Raw genomic sequence first — 15908 nt, 5'->3', positions numbered from 1 at the left:
CGTTCCCCTACCTCCCCCCCCCCGCCGTTGTCTGTTCTCTGTGTGTTCTTCTGTGTCTGCTTGTATTCTCATTAGGCGGCTCCGGGAACTGAACCTGGGACCTTCTGGAGTGGGAGAGAGGTGATCGCTCTCTTGTACCACCTCAGCTCCCTGTTCTCCTACATCTTCTTAGTTTCTCTCCTCTGTGTCTCTTTTTGAGTCATCTTGCTGCATCAGCTCTCCACATCATCTGGCACTCTTGCACAGGGCGGCTTTCCCACATGGGGTAGCATTTCCATGCAGGGTGGTACTGCTGCATGGGGAAGCATTTCCACATGGGCTGGCATTCCACGTGAGCCAGCTTTGCCCTCAGGCAAGTGGTAGATGGGAGCCCAAATGGTTGAGCCACATCCGTTTCCCCCTTGTAGGTCATTTTAAGGATATATCTTCAACCTAAGGGCAATCACTAAAGAGAATTAACTGTGCTGCTGATTAAATTATAAGATCACTTATACAAAGGATCTGGCATAGTTCCAGATACAGAGTAGTATGTATGTAAACACTGATTCCCTCTCAAACACCCTGCAAAATTTACCTCTTTATTTAGATAATATATTCAATCAATTAACAATCACAGTGAGAATCTTTATGAATATTATTTAATTTTAATCTAATTCCCATTTTCTCTGAGTTAATATAATAAAGTAGAATTCAAAGTCCATTGGAAACTAGGAATTGTTTATTGAATCACAAGATGATCTTTTACAGTGCTAAAAATTTTACAAGTACAATTAAGTAAGCCTCTATATTTTGACTTTATTTAGTTTTCAGTACTATATATTTTATAAAATATATTAATAGCAAGGTGAAATAGCAACAATTAAAATAATATAAATTTGTAAAGCACATGACATAAGGGAAGGAAAGTTCAATATGATATATTGATTTAAGCTAAAATATGCCTTCAAGGAAGGCTGAGGAACTTACCAAGAAACGATCTGTAGTTTTTAGCATACCAATCATCTCTGTGCCTTATTTATGGAGATTTATGGCTTTTCATATTTTATCATATTTTTTCAAATACTTCTGCAGCAATCCATTAAGGCCATCTGCAAATGATAAAATAATTTACTTAAAATAACATAGACAGAAAGAGGCTATCTTAATGATAAGAAAATAATTAAGAATCTGATAGCAAATTACCAGATAGGCATCTCATCAGGGAACCATATTTTTCCCAGATATTTGGAGACTTCAGTGTGAATTTCCTCTAGGCTATAATCATCATCAGGGATCAAAACTTCCTCCATTATAGAGAGCTGTGTAAGCCTTCTCCCACATAATCTTATGAATTCAATTAATGCATTGCAGCTAACTTCACATTCACTGAGACCCAAAGCTGTTAAGTTTCTACAGTGTTTAGCAATACAAATAAGTTCATTATCAAGAGGCTGAAGACGATTAGCATAGACCACTAACTCAATTAGTCCTGAACAGTTAAGACCTATCTGTCCTAGAATTGCTTTGCTTACTGAACGACCAAAATCTGAGTAACAGGAATTTCTTCAGTGAAGAATGTCTTAAATCCCTCTACATATAAAAAGAAATACCTAACAACATTAACTCCAGGGGAGTGTTTAATAAGTATATCCCAACTTTGTTTTTTAGTAGAATGAAATTCAATCTTGAGAATTTTCACTCACAACATCAATTCAAAGATGTTCAAGGTTACCATGAGTCTTGCTTGAAAGTGCTAGAAGTTCATCACTTAGAATGTAATAGTTTAATGCCAGTTCCCTAAGGCCTTGACAATGATCAGTTACACAGAGGATTCCTATGGGAAATGGGGAAAAATCTTTGAGAAAGATTCATACTGATACTAATTAACATTTTATAAATTTAAACTTGATATTAGTCATTCATTATTTACTAAAATAGACCACTAATAATTTCTGAGAGGCTGATGAGATATATATATATATAATTATAATACTCTCAGGAGAAGCAATTTAAATTATACTTAGCTTGCAGATTAAGACTTCTATTGAAAAAATTATTTTTATGAATTATGTTTCATATGCACGAATATTTCTGTAATAAAAAGAAAACATTAACATTCTAGCTTTAAATAATATAACCTACCATCAAATAAAACATGAGGACAGCTACTCATTTTCAAGAATTTTAGAGTGTCACTATTATTGGCTACGAAAATCTTCAATGAAGGATCATCCACTGGTGTATCTTCAATTTTGATTGATGATAATAATTTTGAGTTGACAAAAACAACTGTCAGTGCTGACAAAAAAATTAGATTTGCACGGCAAAGAGAAAAATTGTGAAAATATTATTTAAAACTTGCAGCTTTGATCACATAACTAATTAAAACTATTTGTATCAACATTTGGAAACAATAACATAGTAAAGGCCTAGTCAACATACCACTTTTTCATGATACCATTTTATAGAAGACATTTTTATAACAAAATATAGTTTTATGCTTTTATAATTGGTAAATGGAACAGAGAGAAAGGAAGACGTTTCACAAAGATTTTACTAAACATGTCTTCCAATTATTTTCACTCTCAAGGATTTACTTTTCAATAATTTATTTCCTAGAACTGAGGTCAGCAAACGATGGCCCATAGGCCAAGTCCAGTCTACAGTGTGTTTTTATAAGGCCTGTCAGCTAAGAATGGTTTTTACATTTTTTTAAAGGTTGAAAAAATTAAGAATATTTTATGATGTGAAAATTGCATGAAATTTAAATCTCAGTGACCATAAATAAAGTATGATCAGAACACAGCCATGCCCATTCAGCCATGCCTGCTTTCACACTACATTAGCAGAGTGGACTAGTTTGTAGCAGAGACTATATTGCCCACAAAACCAGAATTATTTACTATTTGGACTTTGTGACTTCTGCCCTGAACAAATATAATTTTAACTATTTTATTCACTCCTGTATTTCCTGCACCTAAAATAGTATCTGGCATATAGCAGATGTCAATAAATATTTGTTGAGTGAATGAATAAATAAATTTTACAACATTCAGTAACATATTTTTTGCTAACAAATTATCTAAAGAAATTAAATACAAATCTCTATATGATTTGAAGATTGACGAACTAAAGCTTATTTACCATTTGGCCTCAAAATGGGTAGGGTTTCACAAATTTTTAGATCCAGTATTTTCTGGCAAAGATAGATAAGTATAGCAACCAAAGCAATGTATGATCATTTTTCCTTTTTCAAAATCAATTTGGATGCTCCCAAAGGTTCTACTGTCCCTATTAGAATGAAATTGTTTATAAATGCTAATTCGTTTAAAAACCACATTGATTTATGTTAATAGTAAACAAATTTTCAAGTGGTGAAAATAAGACCTCTTTCCTAAATTTTATATCATAAATTATTAGAGAAATATAAATGCATCATCCTTTTTCCTTAAGAAATATAAGGTTTATTTTCCCTTTAAGAACTTTCAATTCATTTCTTTAGTCTTGATGGACACATTTAAGCATGAGCGTAGATATTATAACAACAATCTTTTTGTGAGATATGCTGTATTTGTTTTGTACTTTATGCTTATCAAAATACTTAGTTTTTATCTTATTCCTCAATTTACAAATGAGAAAACTAAGCCTCAGAGAGATCCATGACCTTTCTAATCTTATGGTAGAGGCAGAACTTAAAACTAACTCTGGTAATTTCTGGTGTGTCAGTCTGGTGACTTATCAGCTATCCTAGAAGCTGGCCCTGGAAGCTAATCTGCAACACTAGGGATGGATTTAGAATCTATGAAGAATTTCAGGCTAATCTGATTTTATAGTTCATAAATAAAGAAATAACTATTAACAAGTGGTAAATTTTCATCTGATTACTTGTATTATTCTAATCCCCAAATTACCCCCTTTTTTTTCCCAGCATATCTCACAAAAAGATAAACAGGAGAATGGAAAGCTTGCTAAGAGCCATGACACAGTTTATGAGAGAACAGATACTACTAGTCCTTTATCCTATTCTACAGAAGGTTTCCATTAGCCAGCTGTTATCAATAATTGTAATTTAGTGCTTATTATATTTCTGGTACTATTCTAATTCTGCATGTACGATGGTAAGTAAAATGGACAGAATCCCTGCTTTCAAGGAGCTAATGTTTTGGCATAGGGATAAGAACAAAAACATGTTAAATAAAATAATTTCAGGTACATATGAATTATATAAAGAAAACAAATACTGTAATATATTAGAAGTAACTGGCAGAATGGTGCTGTTTTGGCAAAAGTGGTCAAGGAAAACATCTGAGGAGATGGCACTCAAGTTGAGGCATGAATGAAGAGAAGGTAGTTATTAGTTTGTGTGGCAGAGATTGCTGGTTGCCTCCTAACAATCTTTCATCCTTTCTTCTTCTTGGTAATCCAGTCCCAATTTTTAGCTGGGTACATTACCATCCAGATGAAAGGCATTCCCATTCTCCTTGGCATCTGGTATGGCCACAGAACTAAGCTCTGTTCTACCTCCAATGGAGAGATAAAGAATTGCAAGAAAAACATCAACTGCTGCCTCTATATTCTTTATATTCAAAGTAACTAAGTAAACTGGCACTTGAAAATCTTAAGCATAACATCTAAATTTTATATTAATGACATCTACTGCGGAAATAATGAAACTACAAAATATGACATACCTAAAGAATGAAAACATGTATAAGCTATTCTGGCATTGGAAGTCAATAGAAAACTGCTTTGAATACAAGTAGCACGTGGTCTTTCTTTAGCGAAAAAAAATACTTTCTTCTCAGTTCAGTAACATTTAAGAATTTTAGTATAGCTCACAAAAAAGAACAGTATCCTTACCTTGGACACATTCATAAAACTTGGCTTGGCCATCAAAATCAAGTCCAAAGTCTGGATAGAACAATTTATCAGCTGAGAAAGTATAGCACAGGCAGCTTCTGCTGACTCAGTACTACTATCAACCTATAAGGACAATTTTAAATCTTAGATGTTTTTCTGAAGGTATTTTATTAGAAAGTTACTGGCAAGATAATTATCTAATTGAATTCAACTGCAAATTATTTTGTATTTATTCTTTCAAACTATAAAACAAGTATTTCTTCTTATACAAATTGTCTTAAAATATACACTTAAAAATGGAGATGAGTACAAATTAACTGTCTAAGCACTTCGCTTTCAAATCTTTAGATAGCAGCTGAATTGTAGTAGCTAGCATACAGATGAAGGAAACTGAAGTTTAAATTGTTCAATTATAGCCCAAGTTCTAAAACTCAATCTGTGCAAACAACTATAGAAAAATACAAAATAGTTTGGAATAAAAATTCTGCAAATTTCAATGACTGCCTCAAAATGAGAATCTAGACACACAAATATTAGCAAAATGTCACTGTTTCTATTTAATGCTTATTTTTCTTACCTTAGAGCTGACATACTTTTTTATGCTTTTTAAGTCTATTGAATGAGATCAGGATGAGTTGACTTAAAATATGGAATAGCAGATTGGTTCAGTTCAAATTCAAACCTTCTCCAAAGATCAGGAATATGAAAAACTTCATTTTCTCTTCTACATACAGAAGATACATGAGCCCTATCTACTAAAGGAAGATACTGAAAAATGCATAGTAATATGTGGTGAATCAAAGTCCTTCAGTCTAAAAGAACAGTGTACATATGAAACTGGTTGAGAGAAGAGAAGAACCCAAGTTTTGGCTGTTTCACTGTTGGTGAAGACTGGACAATTTTATTCACAACAGATAAAATGTTCTTCTTCATTCTGCAAACATTGAAACAATTTAAGTATTTAATAATAATTGTGTTTTACACATTTCCATCAAATATTTGTGCTTGAAATGCACAGAATTCTATTAGAAAATGTCAAAGAGTTTAGTTGATACAATTTTAATAGTAATCTTTCACTTTTATGCACTGACAAATATTTCTATGTGCTAGAGAAGAGGAGACCTGTTTTCAAAGAGCTTATGGTCAAACAGGTGAACTAGTGATAAATGCAAGTTGCAGTGGAAAACTAAGAAGAAAACACCACATGATTAGTGTGTGATGGGGAGGGGGGTGGTCAGGCAAGATGTCAAGAGGAAATTATCAAAAAACATTAATAAAATTATTCCTGATAGATTATTGTATTTTTAGTATCTTATACAGAGAAAGAGAGGAGGAAGCATCACATTGCAATTGCACCAAGAAGTCCCTGGAGGTCTGGGAGACAGTAAAACATAATTAAAAGCACAAGTTTGGACAAGTTGTAGCTGTGCCACTTACTATGTGATCTTATCTGAGCAAATTAATCTAAGACTCAAGTTTTCTCACAGATAATGCAAGGATAATAGCAGTAACTACCTGATAAAGTGAGGATTAAAGTACTCAGAAGTGCCAACTCATAGTAAATGCTTACTAAATGCTACAGTCATTGTTATTATATTAAATAATCCAAAGTATTTTTCTGAACTAATTTCATTACTTAAGTCAAGCACAACTTCTAACAAAAAGTCAGGTAATCTGCAACAATTTTCTGACAATACCAAGGACACAGAGGTTCTAGGGAAACTAGATAGGACAGGGAGGGAGTATGTAAAGAATACACGTAATCCACACCAGCCAACATAAAACAGCAAGGGAATGAATATTCCCTGACAAAAAGAAATAATGAGTTGCCAGATATTAGCTGACCTGAGATGCAATTAAGTTCAAATAAATTTGAGGTCCAGATATATCCATGTATATGTGATCATCACATACATAAAGTTTATATGAGAAAACAAAATATTTTAGGGATACAATTATTTGGAAGGAGTTTAATTTCCATTAGTTTTTTGTTTAAGATTTTTTATTTCTTTCTCTCCCCTTCTCCCCCCCATTGTCTGCTCTCTCTGTCCATTCGCTGTGTGTTCTTCTGTGTCTGCTTGCATTCTTGCCATGCAGCACTGGGAAACTGTGTCACTTCTTTTGTTGCATCATCTTGCTGTGTCAGCTCTCCGTGTGTGCAGCACCACTCCTGGGTGGGCTGTGCTTTTTTCGCACAGGGTGGCTCTCCTCACAGGGCGCACTCTTTGTGCGTGCGGCTCCCCTATGCGGGGGACTCCCCTGCATGGCACAGCACTCCTTGAATGCAGCAGTATTGCCCATGGGCCAATTCACCACACAGGTTAGAAGGCCCTGGGTATTGAGCCCTGGACCCTCCATATAGTAGGCGGATGCTCTTTCAGTTGAGCCACAGCCGTTTCCCAATTTTTTTTAATTAGAGAATTTGTAGGTTTACAGAAAAATCATGCAGAAAATACAGAGTTCTCATATGCCCCTATCATTAACATTTTGCATTATTCTGGTAACTTTATTATAATAGATGAAAGAATATTATTATAATTGTACTATTAAATATAGTCCATAGTTTACATTAGGGCTCACTGTGTTGCACAAGTCTTTGGGTGGTTTTCAAAAAATTCTGGCAACATATATACAACTTAAAATTTCTCCTTTAAACACAGTCAAATATATAATTCAGTTGTGTTAATTACATTCACAATGTTATGCTACCATCACCACTATCCTTTACCAAAACTTTTCCGTCACCCCAAACAGAAATTTTGTACTAATTAAGCATTACCTCCCTATACCTTGCCCCTATTAACCTGTAATCTAGTTTCTGACTTCCTGAATTTGCATATTTTAATTATTTCATATCAGTGAGATCATGAAATATTTTATCCTCTTGTGTCTGACTTATTTCACTCAACATGATGTCTTGAAAGTTCATCCGTGTTGCTGCATATATCAGAACTTCATTCCTTTTCACAGCTGAATAATATTCCATTGTGTGTGGATGGACACGGGTTGCTTCCATCTTTTGGCAATTGCGAATAATATGATTATGAACATTGGTGTGCAATTATCTGTTGGAGTCTCTGCTTTCAATTATTTTGGGTATACACCTAGAAGTGGGATTGTGAGGTTATATAGTAACTCTATATTTAACTTTCTGAGGAACTTCCAAACTGCCTTCCACAGAGAATTAACCATTTTACATCCCCACCAAAAATGAATAAACTTTCCTATTTCTCCATATCATCTTCAATACTTATTATTTTCCATTTAAAAAAAAACAGTAGCCATTCTAGCATGTGTGAAAGGGTACCTCATTTCCATTTTTTATTATTTTTTTTGAATCTTTTAAAAAAATGTTTTGTTGTGGTTTTGATTTGCATTTCCCTAATGGCTAATGATGTTGAGCAAATTTTCATTGACTCTTTGGTTATCTGTATACCTTCGTTGGAGAAATGTCAAGTCTTTTGCTCATTTTTAAAATCTTGGTTGTCTTTCGTTGTTGAGTAGCAGCAGTTCTTTATATATTTTGGATATTAGACCCTTATTGGACATGTTCTTCCAAATATTTTCTCTCATTCTTTACTTTCGTGATGAAGCCCTTTGATGTACAAAAGTTTTAAATTTTGAAGAAGTCCCATTTATTTATTTATTTTTGTTCCTATGGCTTTTGGTATAACCTAAGAAACCACAGCCTAACACAGTCCTGAAGATGCTTCCCTATGATTTTCTTCCAGGAGTTTTGTAGTTTTGGTTCTTATATTTAGTTAATTCATTTTGAATTAATTTTTATATATAGTATAAGGTAGGGGTCCACTTTCATTTTTTTCAATGTAAAAGCCAGCATCGTTTTTTGATGAGACTATTCTTTCCCCTTTGAGTGAATCAAAATCAACTGGTCACAGATGTGAGGGTTTATTTCCAAACTCTTAATTCAGTTCCATTGGTCTATATGTGTGCATCCTTGTGCCAGTACCAAACTGTTTTAATTACTTTGCTTTGTAGTAAGTTTTAAAATTGGGAGTTTGAATCCTCCAACGTCATTCTTCTTTTTCAAGCTGGTTTTGGCTATTTGGGGCCCCATACCCTTCGATATAAATTTGATGACTGCCTTTTTTATTTCTGCAAATAAGGCTGTTAGAAGTTTGAATGGGATTGTGTTGAATTCGTAAATCTCTTTGGGTAGAAGTGACATTGCAACAATAATTAGCCTAATTTATGAACATGGTATGTCCTTCCATTCATTTAGGTCATCTTTGATTTATTTTAGCAATGTTTTGTAGACTTCTGAGTGCAAATCCTTTAAATCCTTGTTTAAATTTATTTCTAAGTATTTAATTCTTCCAGTTATTACTGTAAATGGAATTTTTTTGTTTCCCCTCCAGATTTTTTCATTACTAGTATATACAAACACTACTGATTTTTATATGTTAATCTTGAATCCCCCAACTTTTCTGATTTTGTTTATTAGCTTTTGGAGCTTTGCTGGAGGGTTTTCAAGATTTTCTATATATAGGATCATGTGCCCTGAAAAAAGGGAAAGTTTTACTTCTACCTTTCCAATTTAGATGACTTTTCTTTTTTTTTTTTTTTGTCTAATACTCTGGCTAGAACTTTCAGCACAATGTTGAATAATACTGGGGACAGTGGGTATTCATGTTTTCTTCCTGATCTTAGAGGGAAAGCTTTCAGTCTTTCACCATTAAGCCATATGGCAGCTATAAGTTTTTCATACATTCCCTTTATCATGTTGAGGAAATTTCATTTCTAGCTTTTTAAGTTTTTATCAAGAAAATATTCTGCATTTTGTCAAATGCCTTTTCTGCACTGACTGAGATGATCAGGTTTTTTTTTCCTTCTTTCTATTAATGTGTTGCATTACGTTAACTGATTTTCTTATGTTGAAACCCCTTTGCATACCTTGGATAAATCCTACTTGATTATGATGTATAATTCTTTTAATGTCCTGTTAGATTTGGTTCGCTAGTATTTTGCTGGCAAGTTTTACATGTATATTCATAAACGATATTGATCTGTAATTTTCTTTCTTTGTGGTATCTTTATCTGGCTTTGGTATTATGGGGATGTTGGCCTCAAAGAATAAATTAGGAAGTGTCCCATCCTCTTAAATTTTTTGGAAGAGTCTGAGCAAGATTGGTCTTAATTCTTCTTCAAATATTAGGTAAAATTCACCAGTGATGGCATCTGATCCTGGGCTTTTTTTCTTTTTAAGGTTTTTGATTACTGATTCAATCTCTTTACTGATTATGGGTCTGCTAAGCTCTCCTATTTCTTCATGAGTTAACATAAGTAGTTCATGAGTTTATACGAATTAATCTAGGTTATCTAATTTATTGTCATATGGCTGTTCATAGTATCCTCTAATAATCCTTTTTATTTCTGTGGGGAGGGTGGGAGAAGAATCAACAAGGGTACCACCAGGATTTCCTACTTTTTAAACTTTTTAAACAACTTTTTTAGGAGGTAACAGGGCTTGAACCTGGGACCTTGTACATATGAAGAAGGCACTCAACCACTGAGCTACTCCTGTTTTGCCCTACTATTTTTTTAAGTTGCCTTTTTGTTTGGCCCTGACCCAGTTACTGCCACTCTTAACTGTTTTCCAAAGTTTTTAAAAGATGGCTTTGCTGATTTTGCTAATTGTTCAAAGATTCTGTGGAAGAATGGAACTCTGGGGCATCTTACAACACCATCTTGCTCAACTGGAACATGATACAATTATCTGAGTTGCAAAATAATGGTAAGAGGGGTTTGGAGCTATATTTAACTTTGGTTGACTATTTAACTCCCCTTTTACCCTTGAATGTGAAAAAAGATTTATGGGAACTCAGTGCCACAAATGAAACATAACTTCAAATGTAATGAAATAATTATTTAATATGCAAATATCTTCTGTCTTATGATACACTCTGCCTAATGTGAAACATTTCTTAACCACAACATAGAATTGGATCCCAGAAACAGGGCTGACCTATAAAGTCAGTAAACAAAGTAAAAAGTCATCTTGGAAAACTGAAATTTAAAGCAAAGATGGCTGCAATGTTGTATCTCAAGTATGAGGCAAAAGAGCTATTATACACTTTTATTCTGACTAAAGCTATATATTTCCAGTAATACTGCATAACTTAGTATATGTCCAGTAATACAATGCAGAATATATGAAACTTTTCTATTAATGATTCAAAGCATATGCTATCTTAAATGGGCATAATCTACTCTTTAATGTTAATTCCTTAAAATGATGTATCATGGCCCAGGTAAGGTAAAGGAATGGACACTGGATTATTTTTTTTATAAGCACATTTGCAATTATTATAGAAAAAATTATTTAAATCAAGTTGTAAGTATATAATAAAGCTAATCTCTGTCAACTGAACTTTCCTATGTGCGTGTTACAAGTTATAAGAAATGAAAATGGTTAAAGCCATCCACACTCTGAATACAGACTTAAATTTAAGGAACTTGGCAAGCAAATAATACAAAGTTTTCCAATTTCAAAGCCTCAATAATGGGCATTTTTGCAAAGTTTATAAATATATGCTGTATACACACAACAGCATCTTTCTGTGCTTTCATATCTTGTATAACTTTTGCATTTTCTTTGAATTGACATTTTGCTTATTATTTGATAACCTACAAAATGGACAGTTAAAATTACAACAGTTATTATAAGAAAGTTATTCCTAATATAATCCTCACTAGAAAAGCAGTGAAGCCAAAAATAAAACAAAGACTTTACCCAAATGTCAGGTTAGAAAACTGCCTTGCAAACCACTGTTTTCCAGATAGTGGTAAGGTTGGCTCACCCTCTTTATATTCCACTCCTGAAGTAGACTGATAGGAGATAATAGGCAAACTTTCAGAGGAACACTGCAAATAAGAGAAAGAGAAGTCAACCGATTTGTATTCCCCCAGTCACATGACACACAATTGTATTTACTGCAGAAACTTTCCTCTACGTTGTAAATAGTATAGCGTATTTTTTGTAGGCCATTCTTTATGCTTCAAAGAATGATGAAGTAATTCTGAGAAGACATATAAATAGGGAATTGCTACTTAACACAACAGGAAGATGGTACACAAGTACAAACCTCAGATCAGTTCACTAGAATCTTCAGGATCAGATGAGTTACTTCCTTGGTAGTTGCAGGAACTTGATTGCTGCCTGCAGTACTCTGATATAGTTACAAATTCCAAAAACAGATATGGGATTATGTCTGTAAAGTAGTCTGTACCTGGGAGTGATTAAATTATGATTAGGGCTTTGACTGGGTCACATCTGTAGGGTGTTGAATCCCTACCCACTGGTAGGTGGGGAATCACAGATAAAAGACATGGCAAAGGACAGAGTTGGAGGTTTTTGATGTTGGGAGTTTGATACTGAAGTCTTAAGCTGGAGCATTGGGAGGTAAGCACACAGAGGAAAGAGACACAAGCCCTGGGAAGAGAAGAACCCTGAGCCCTGAGAGAAGCAAGACCTGGGAAGAGAGGAACCCAGGAAGCCTGAACCCTGGCAGAAGTCAGCAGCCATCTTGCTGTAACACGTGGACATGCTTTGGTAAAGGAAATAACTTAAGCTTTATGGCCTGTATCTGTGAGCTCCTACCCCAAATAAATACTCTTTATAAATGCCAACAGACTTTTGGTATTTTGCATTAGCACCCCTTTGGCTGACTAATACACTGCCTCAGAGACACAATCTGGAATACTGAGGGTCAGTGCAAGACAAAACCAGAATACAAGACCGCATCAAGTGATAAGCCATACTTCCAAAAAGGTATAGATGACCAATTTTGACAATGATCTCTGGCACAATTTTAGAATATGAAGTAAGTTTATGAGAGTTTAGGAAAGAATATAACTAAAAGACTAGATAGTGGCTTCACTGACTCCTAACTCCATTTATTTTTTTTGATACGTGGAAGGATAAGGTAATGCCACAGACCATGTGAATTGGACCCTCTAAAAGTATCTAAGAAATCTGCCATAATATTCTTCAGGGTAAGATTATCAAAGATAGATTAGATGAAAGACTGATTGGATATCCAAAGCCATCGCTATGATGGCAAAGGAAACCACCATGACCAAGTTCTTCCGGATTAGTTAAATGAACATGCACAAAGTATTTTAAAAAGTTTCAAGTCTTCAGTTGTCCCAACACTAGAAATAATATGTAAAGTATCACAAATACCAGAATAAGATTCCAAATTACCTCAAAAGGCTAGACAAACGGTTGGAAAACAGAAAGATGAAAATGAACAAAAGTACAAAATGTCCTTTATTTAATCTACTTTCTAAAGAGGCATGATGAGAAATCAGATGGCTAAGACAGCTGATGGACTCTACTAGGTGCTGTGGAATCCCAGTCATAGGTGCAATGACAGGGGAGGTGTGGCCTGGACAGCTGGACTGAAGATTTGTTCCAAAACACTGCTTCAAAATGCATAATTTTCTAATAAAAGAATCAATTGTGCAAAGGGTCAATGCCTCCTTCCACTAAATATAATCCAAGCTGAGGACAAAACATAATTTTTAAGTTACATAGTTTGCAACTCACATGACCCCTACATTCTCTTCTTAAAAGCTACAATTAAAATATATATATCAGAATCAAATTAAAATTCATCAAGTTTTCACATCTTTTCAAATAATTAAAAATATAAGAGAGTGTGGCTATGACTCAAGCAGTTGAGCCACACGAGGTCATAGGATGACCTGGGTTCAATCCCTGGCCCCCAGGAACCTCAAGGTAAAAAAAAAATAGCAGTATTTAATCAAATCTTTGCTAAAGGTGTGACTGCCTGCTTTTTTATGTTCTCATATTTTGTTCCTGATTTAGAAATTTTTTACACTCTCTCAAAAGTCTCTCTGTGGTATTACAATATATTTATTAAAGATAACTTTATTTTGGAGTAAGTATATTTGTTTTTAAGTAAATTAAAAACTCAGTTTTCAAAAAATATATATAGATTCAAAACATCTTTTGAGGTGCAAGGAGAGGGTTACGGAGAGGGTTACTCAGAACTTGAATTGGATAATCCCTAAAAAAATCCTCGACAGGCCTAAAGGAGAGCTTTAGGCAGCTGTTTCTCTGCCACACCTCCCCTACCTCTCCACTTAACTCTCTGGGAGGGAAAGGGGAGGGAGAGCACCCAGCCTGGACTTCGATAGGGAAACCTTCTGAAACCGGGGAGAGATTCTCGTCTATTGGCTAGGGACACTAAGGAATCTAATAATAAACACAAAAGAATCATATTATTTTGCGGGATTTTTTTAGAGAAAATAATTTCTTTTTCAACTTTCTACTTTAGGAAGTTTCCTTAAAAGCATATCTGTCAAAGACAAAACCAGTTCACCTTAAAAAGTATTGATTTCCTCAATTAACAAAAAGGGTCTGAGTCTACCTTTCTCTTCAACATTTCTTTTACATTACCTTTTGTAAATTAAAATATTTCAAGGAATCATGCAAAACAACTGTGTGCATCAGTAATACTCCGTATTCCTCAGCAACTACATATATTAAACACAATAAGCCTACATTTAAGTGAAGTGGTTAAAATTAATACTGTCCTTTCTAAGCTTACCCTCCGAAGAGGAACGGTACAGAATCCAGTTAACTTGGGTCCGGTTCTAGAAAAGCCAATACTGTAAGACAGAACTGAGAGCTAAGACGCGACCGGACAACCCAACCTCTCAGCAAACAAATCATTCGCTATCAAACACCCAGTTTTCGAACTGCCCTGGCCTAGGGCCGCGGGTGGAACAGCTTCTCAGGAGTGGAGAGGGGGGGTCCGCGAAGGGCGCGCGGCTGCCCGGATACCCCTGAGGAGAGACCACGCCTCCTCTTCCCAAAGAATTCGGGTTCTCCCCCCGGCGCCTCCCCTTCCTCAAACCACGACTCGCCCGAGGCAGAACCCGCAGGTCCGGCCCGCGGCCTCCTCCAAGCTACCTGAGGGGTCCCCTCCTAGGCAACGCTCCATCCTGTGGAGCCCCACCCGCGACCGCGGTAGAAAATTCTACCTCTAAAAACCTAAACAAGTGTTTTAGCGCGAGTTCCGGCGCTCGCGGGTCGGGTATCAGCGGCGGAATCCGGCCCCTCTGCCTTCGGGAGCCGCTGATTTGGGGCTTACGCTGCCCGACCGGGTGCAAAGAGCTGCTAGTGACCACGGCGCGGGCGAGCCAACCTTCTCGGGCCCGCGAGCCTGGACACCGTCGACAGTCAGTGGCGGCGGGAGTCGGACGGGCCAGCCCGCAGGCCCCGCGGATCCCGACTCCCGCCCACTTTCCGTCCCCGCCCACCTCTCTCCTGGCCCTAGCTGGACCTTCGAGCGTCCCGCCCGGGCCCACGCGCGCGCCCAGCTTCCACCTCACGGAGTGCGCGCGGTGCTGCGGAATGCACGTGCGCGTGCCCGCCCCTGAGGGCGGCGTGGGCGCGCGCGGGGCTTTAACGGTCCTGGGCCTCAGATTTTCTCCTTGACGGTGTTGGACTAAATCGCTGTGCAGGCGGTGCTGGTAAAACACTTGCTCCTTAAAGTAGATGGCTATCTCTCCGAATAGGTGGCGCGAATTAACAGTCCCAGTTTCTTGAACTTAACATCCCCCAGAAGCACACTGCTTTTTAAATATACAATACTTGAAAGAAAACTTTTTCACATAAAAAAATTATAGCTCAGTGTTAAATTTGTATGTCGTACTTCCCTGCTCCTGCCATATCTCAAGTCCCCAGGGGTAACACCGCGATAGTTTGGTGTCTAAACTTCCAGGCCTTCAGAACACAAAGAAACAAGTTTATAGTGAGAAGTGAGGGTTTCTGTACTTCTTTCTTACTATATTATAAATCTGAGATTGAACAATACAGAATGTTCTAGAACTTCCTCTTTTACATTATAGACATAGTTTCATAACAATACACATATAACCCCCCCATATATTTTTTTGTAAACAGCTTTATTGGGGTATAATTAAAATAAACTACATTTTTTAATGTGATGGTTTTTGGCATATCTACACCCTTGAAATCATCATCAAAATTAAGATGATAAACATATGCATCA

At 36.0% G+C, this 15908-nt stretch overlaps 1 protein-coding gene and 1 long non-coding RNA gene across 4 annotated transcripts; both read right to left on the bottom strand.

The window, feature by feature from the left end:
- Window positions 1–1096: 1096 nt before the first annotated feature.
- Window positions 1097–2625, bottom strand: FBXL21 (F-box and leucine rich repeat protein 21). The gene is given in 5 exon segments (XM_071218632.1): window positions 1097–1525; window positions 1528–1667; window positions 1669–1813; window positions 2122–2277; window positions 2616–2625. Coding segments are annotated over 5 exon segments (798 nt in total). The 3' UTR covers window positions 1097–1178.
- A 2256-nt stretch (window positions 2626–4881) lies between these two features.
- Window positions 4882–15255, bottom strand: LOC131274140 (uncharacterized). 3 transcript variants are annotated; one of them, XR_011646620.1, is made up of 4 exons: window positions 14875–15178; window positions 11946–12089; window positions 11594–11724; window positions 4882–4962 (listed from the first exon to the last, which is right to left on the bottom strand). It is a non-coding gene; the product is annotated as an uncharacterized lncRNA (long non-coding RNA). The 3 variants fall into 3 exon arrangements; XR_011646621.1 differs by having other exon boundaries at window positions 15039–15178; XR_009181353.2 differs by having other exon boundaries at window positions 11946–15255.
- Window positions 15256–15908: the final 653 nt, after the last annotated feature.

Source organism: Dasypus novemcinctus, chromosome 2 (genome assembly GCF_030445035.2).
Source record: "Dasypus novemcinctus isolate mDasNov1 chromosome 2, mDasNov1.1.hap2, whole genome shotgun sequence".
In the NCBI taxonomy this organism is placed as follows: domain Eukaryota; kingdom Metazoa; phylum Chordata; class Mammalia; order Cingulata; family Dasypodidae; genus Dasypus; species Dasypus novemcinctus.
This window is presented reverse-complemented; position numbering and strand designations above follow the sequence as displayed.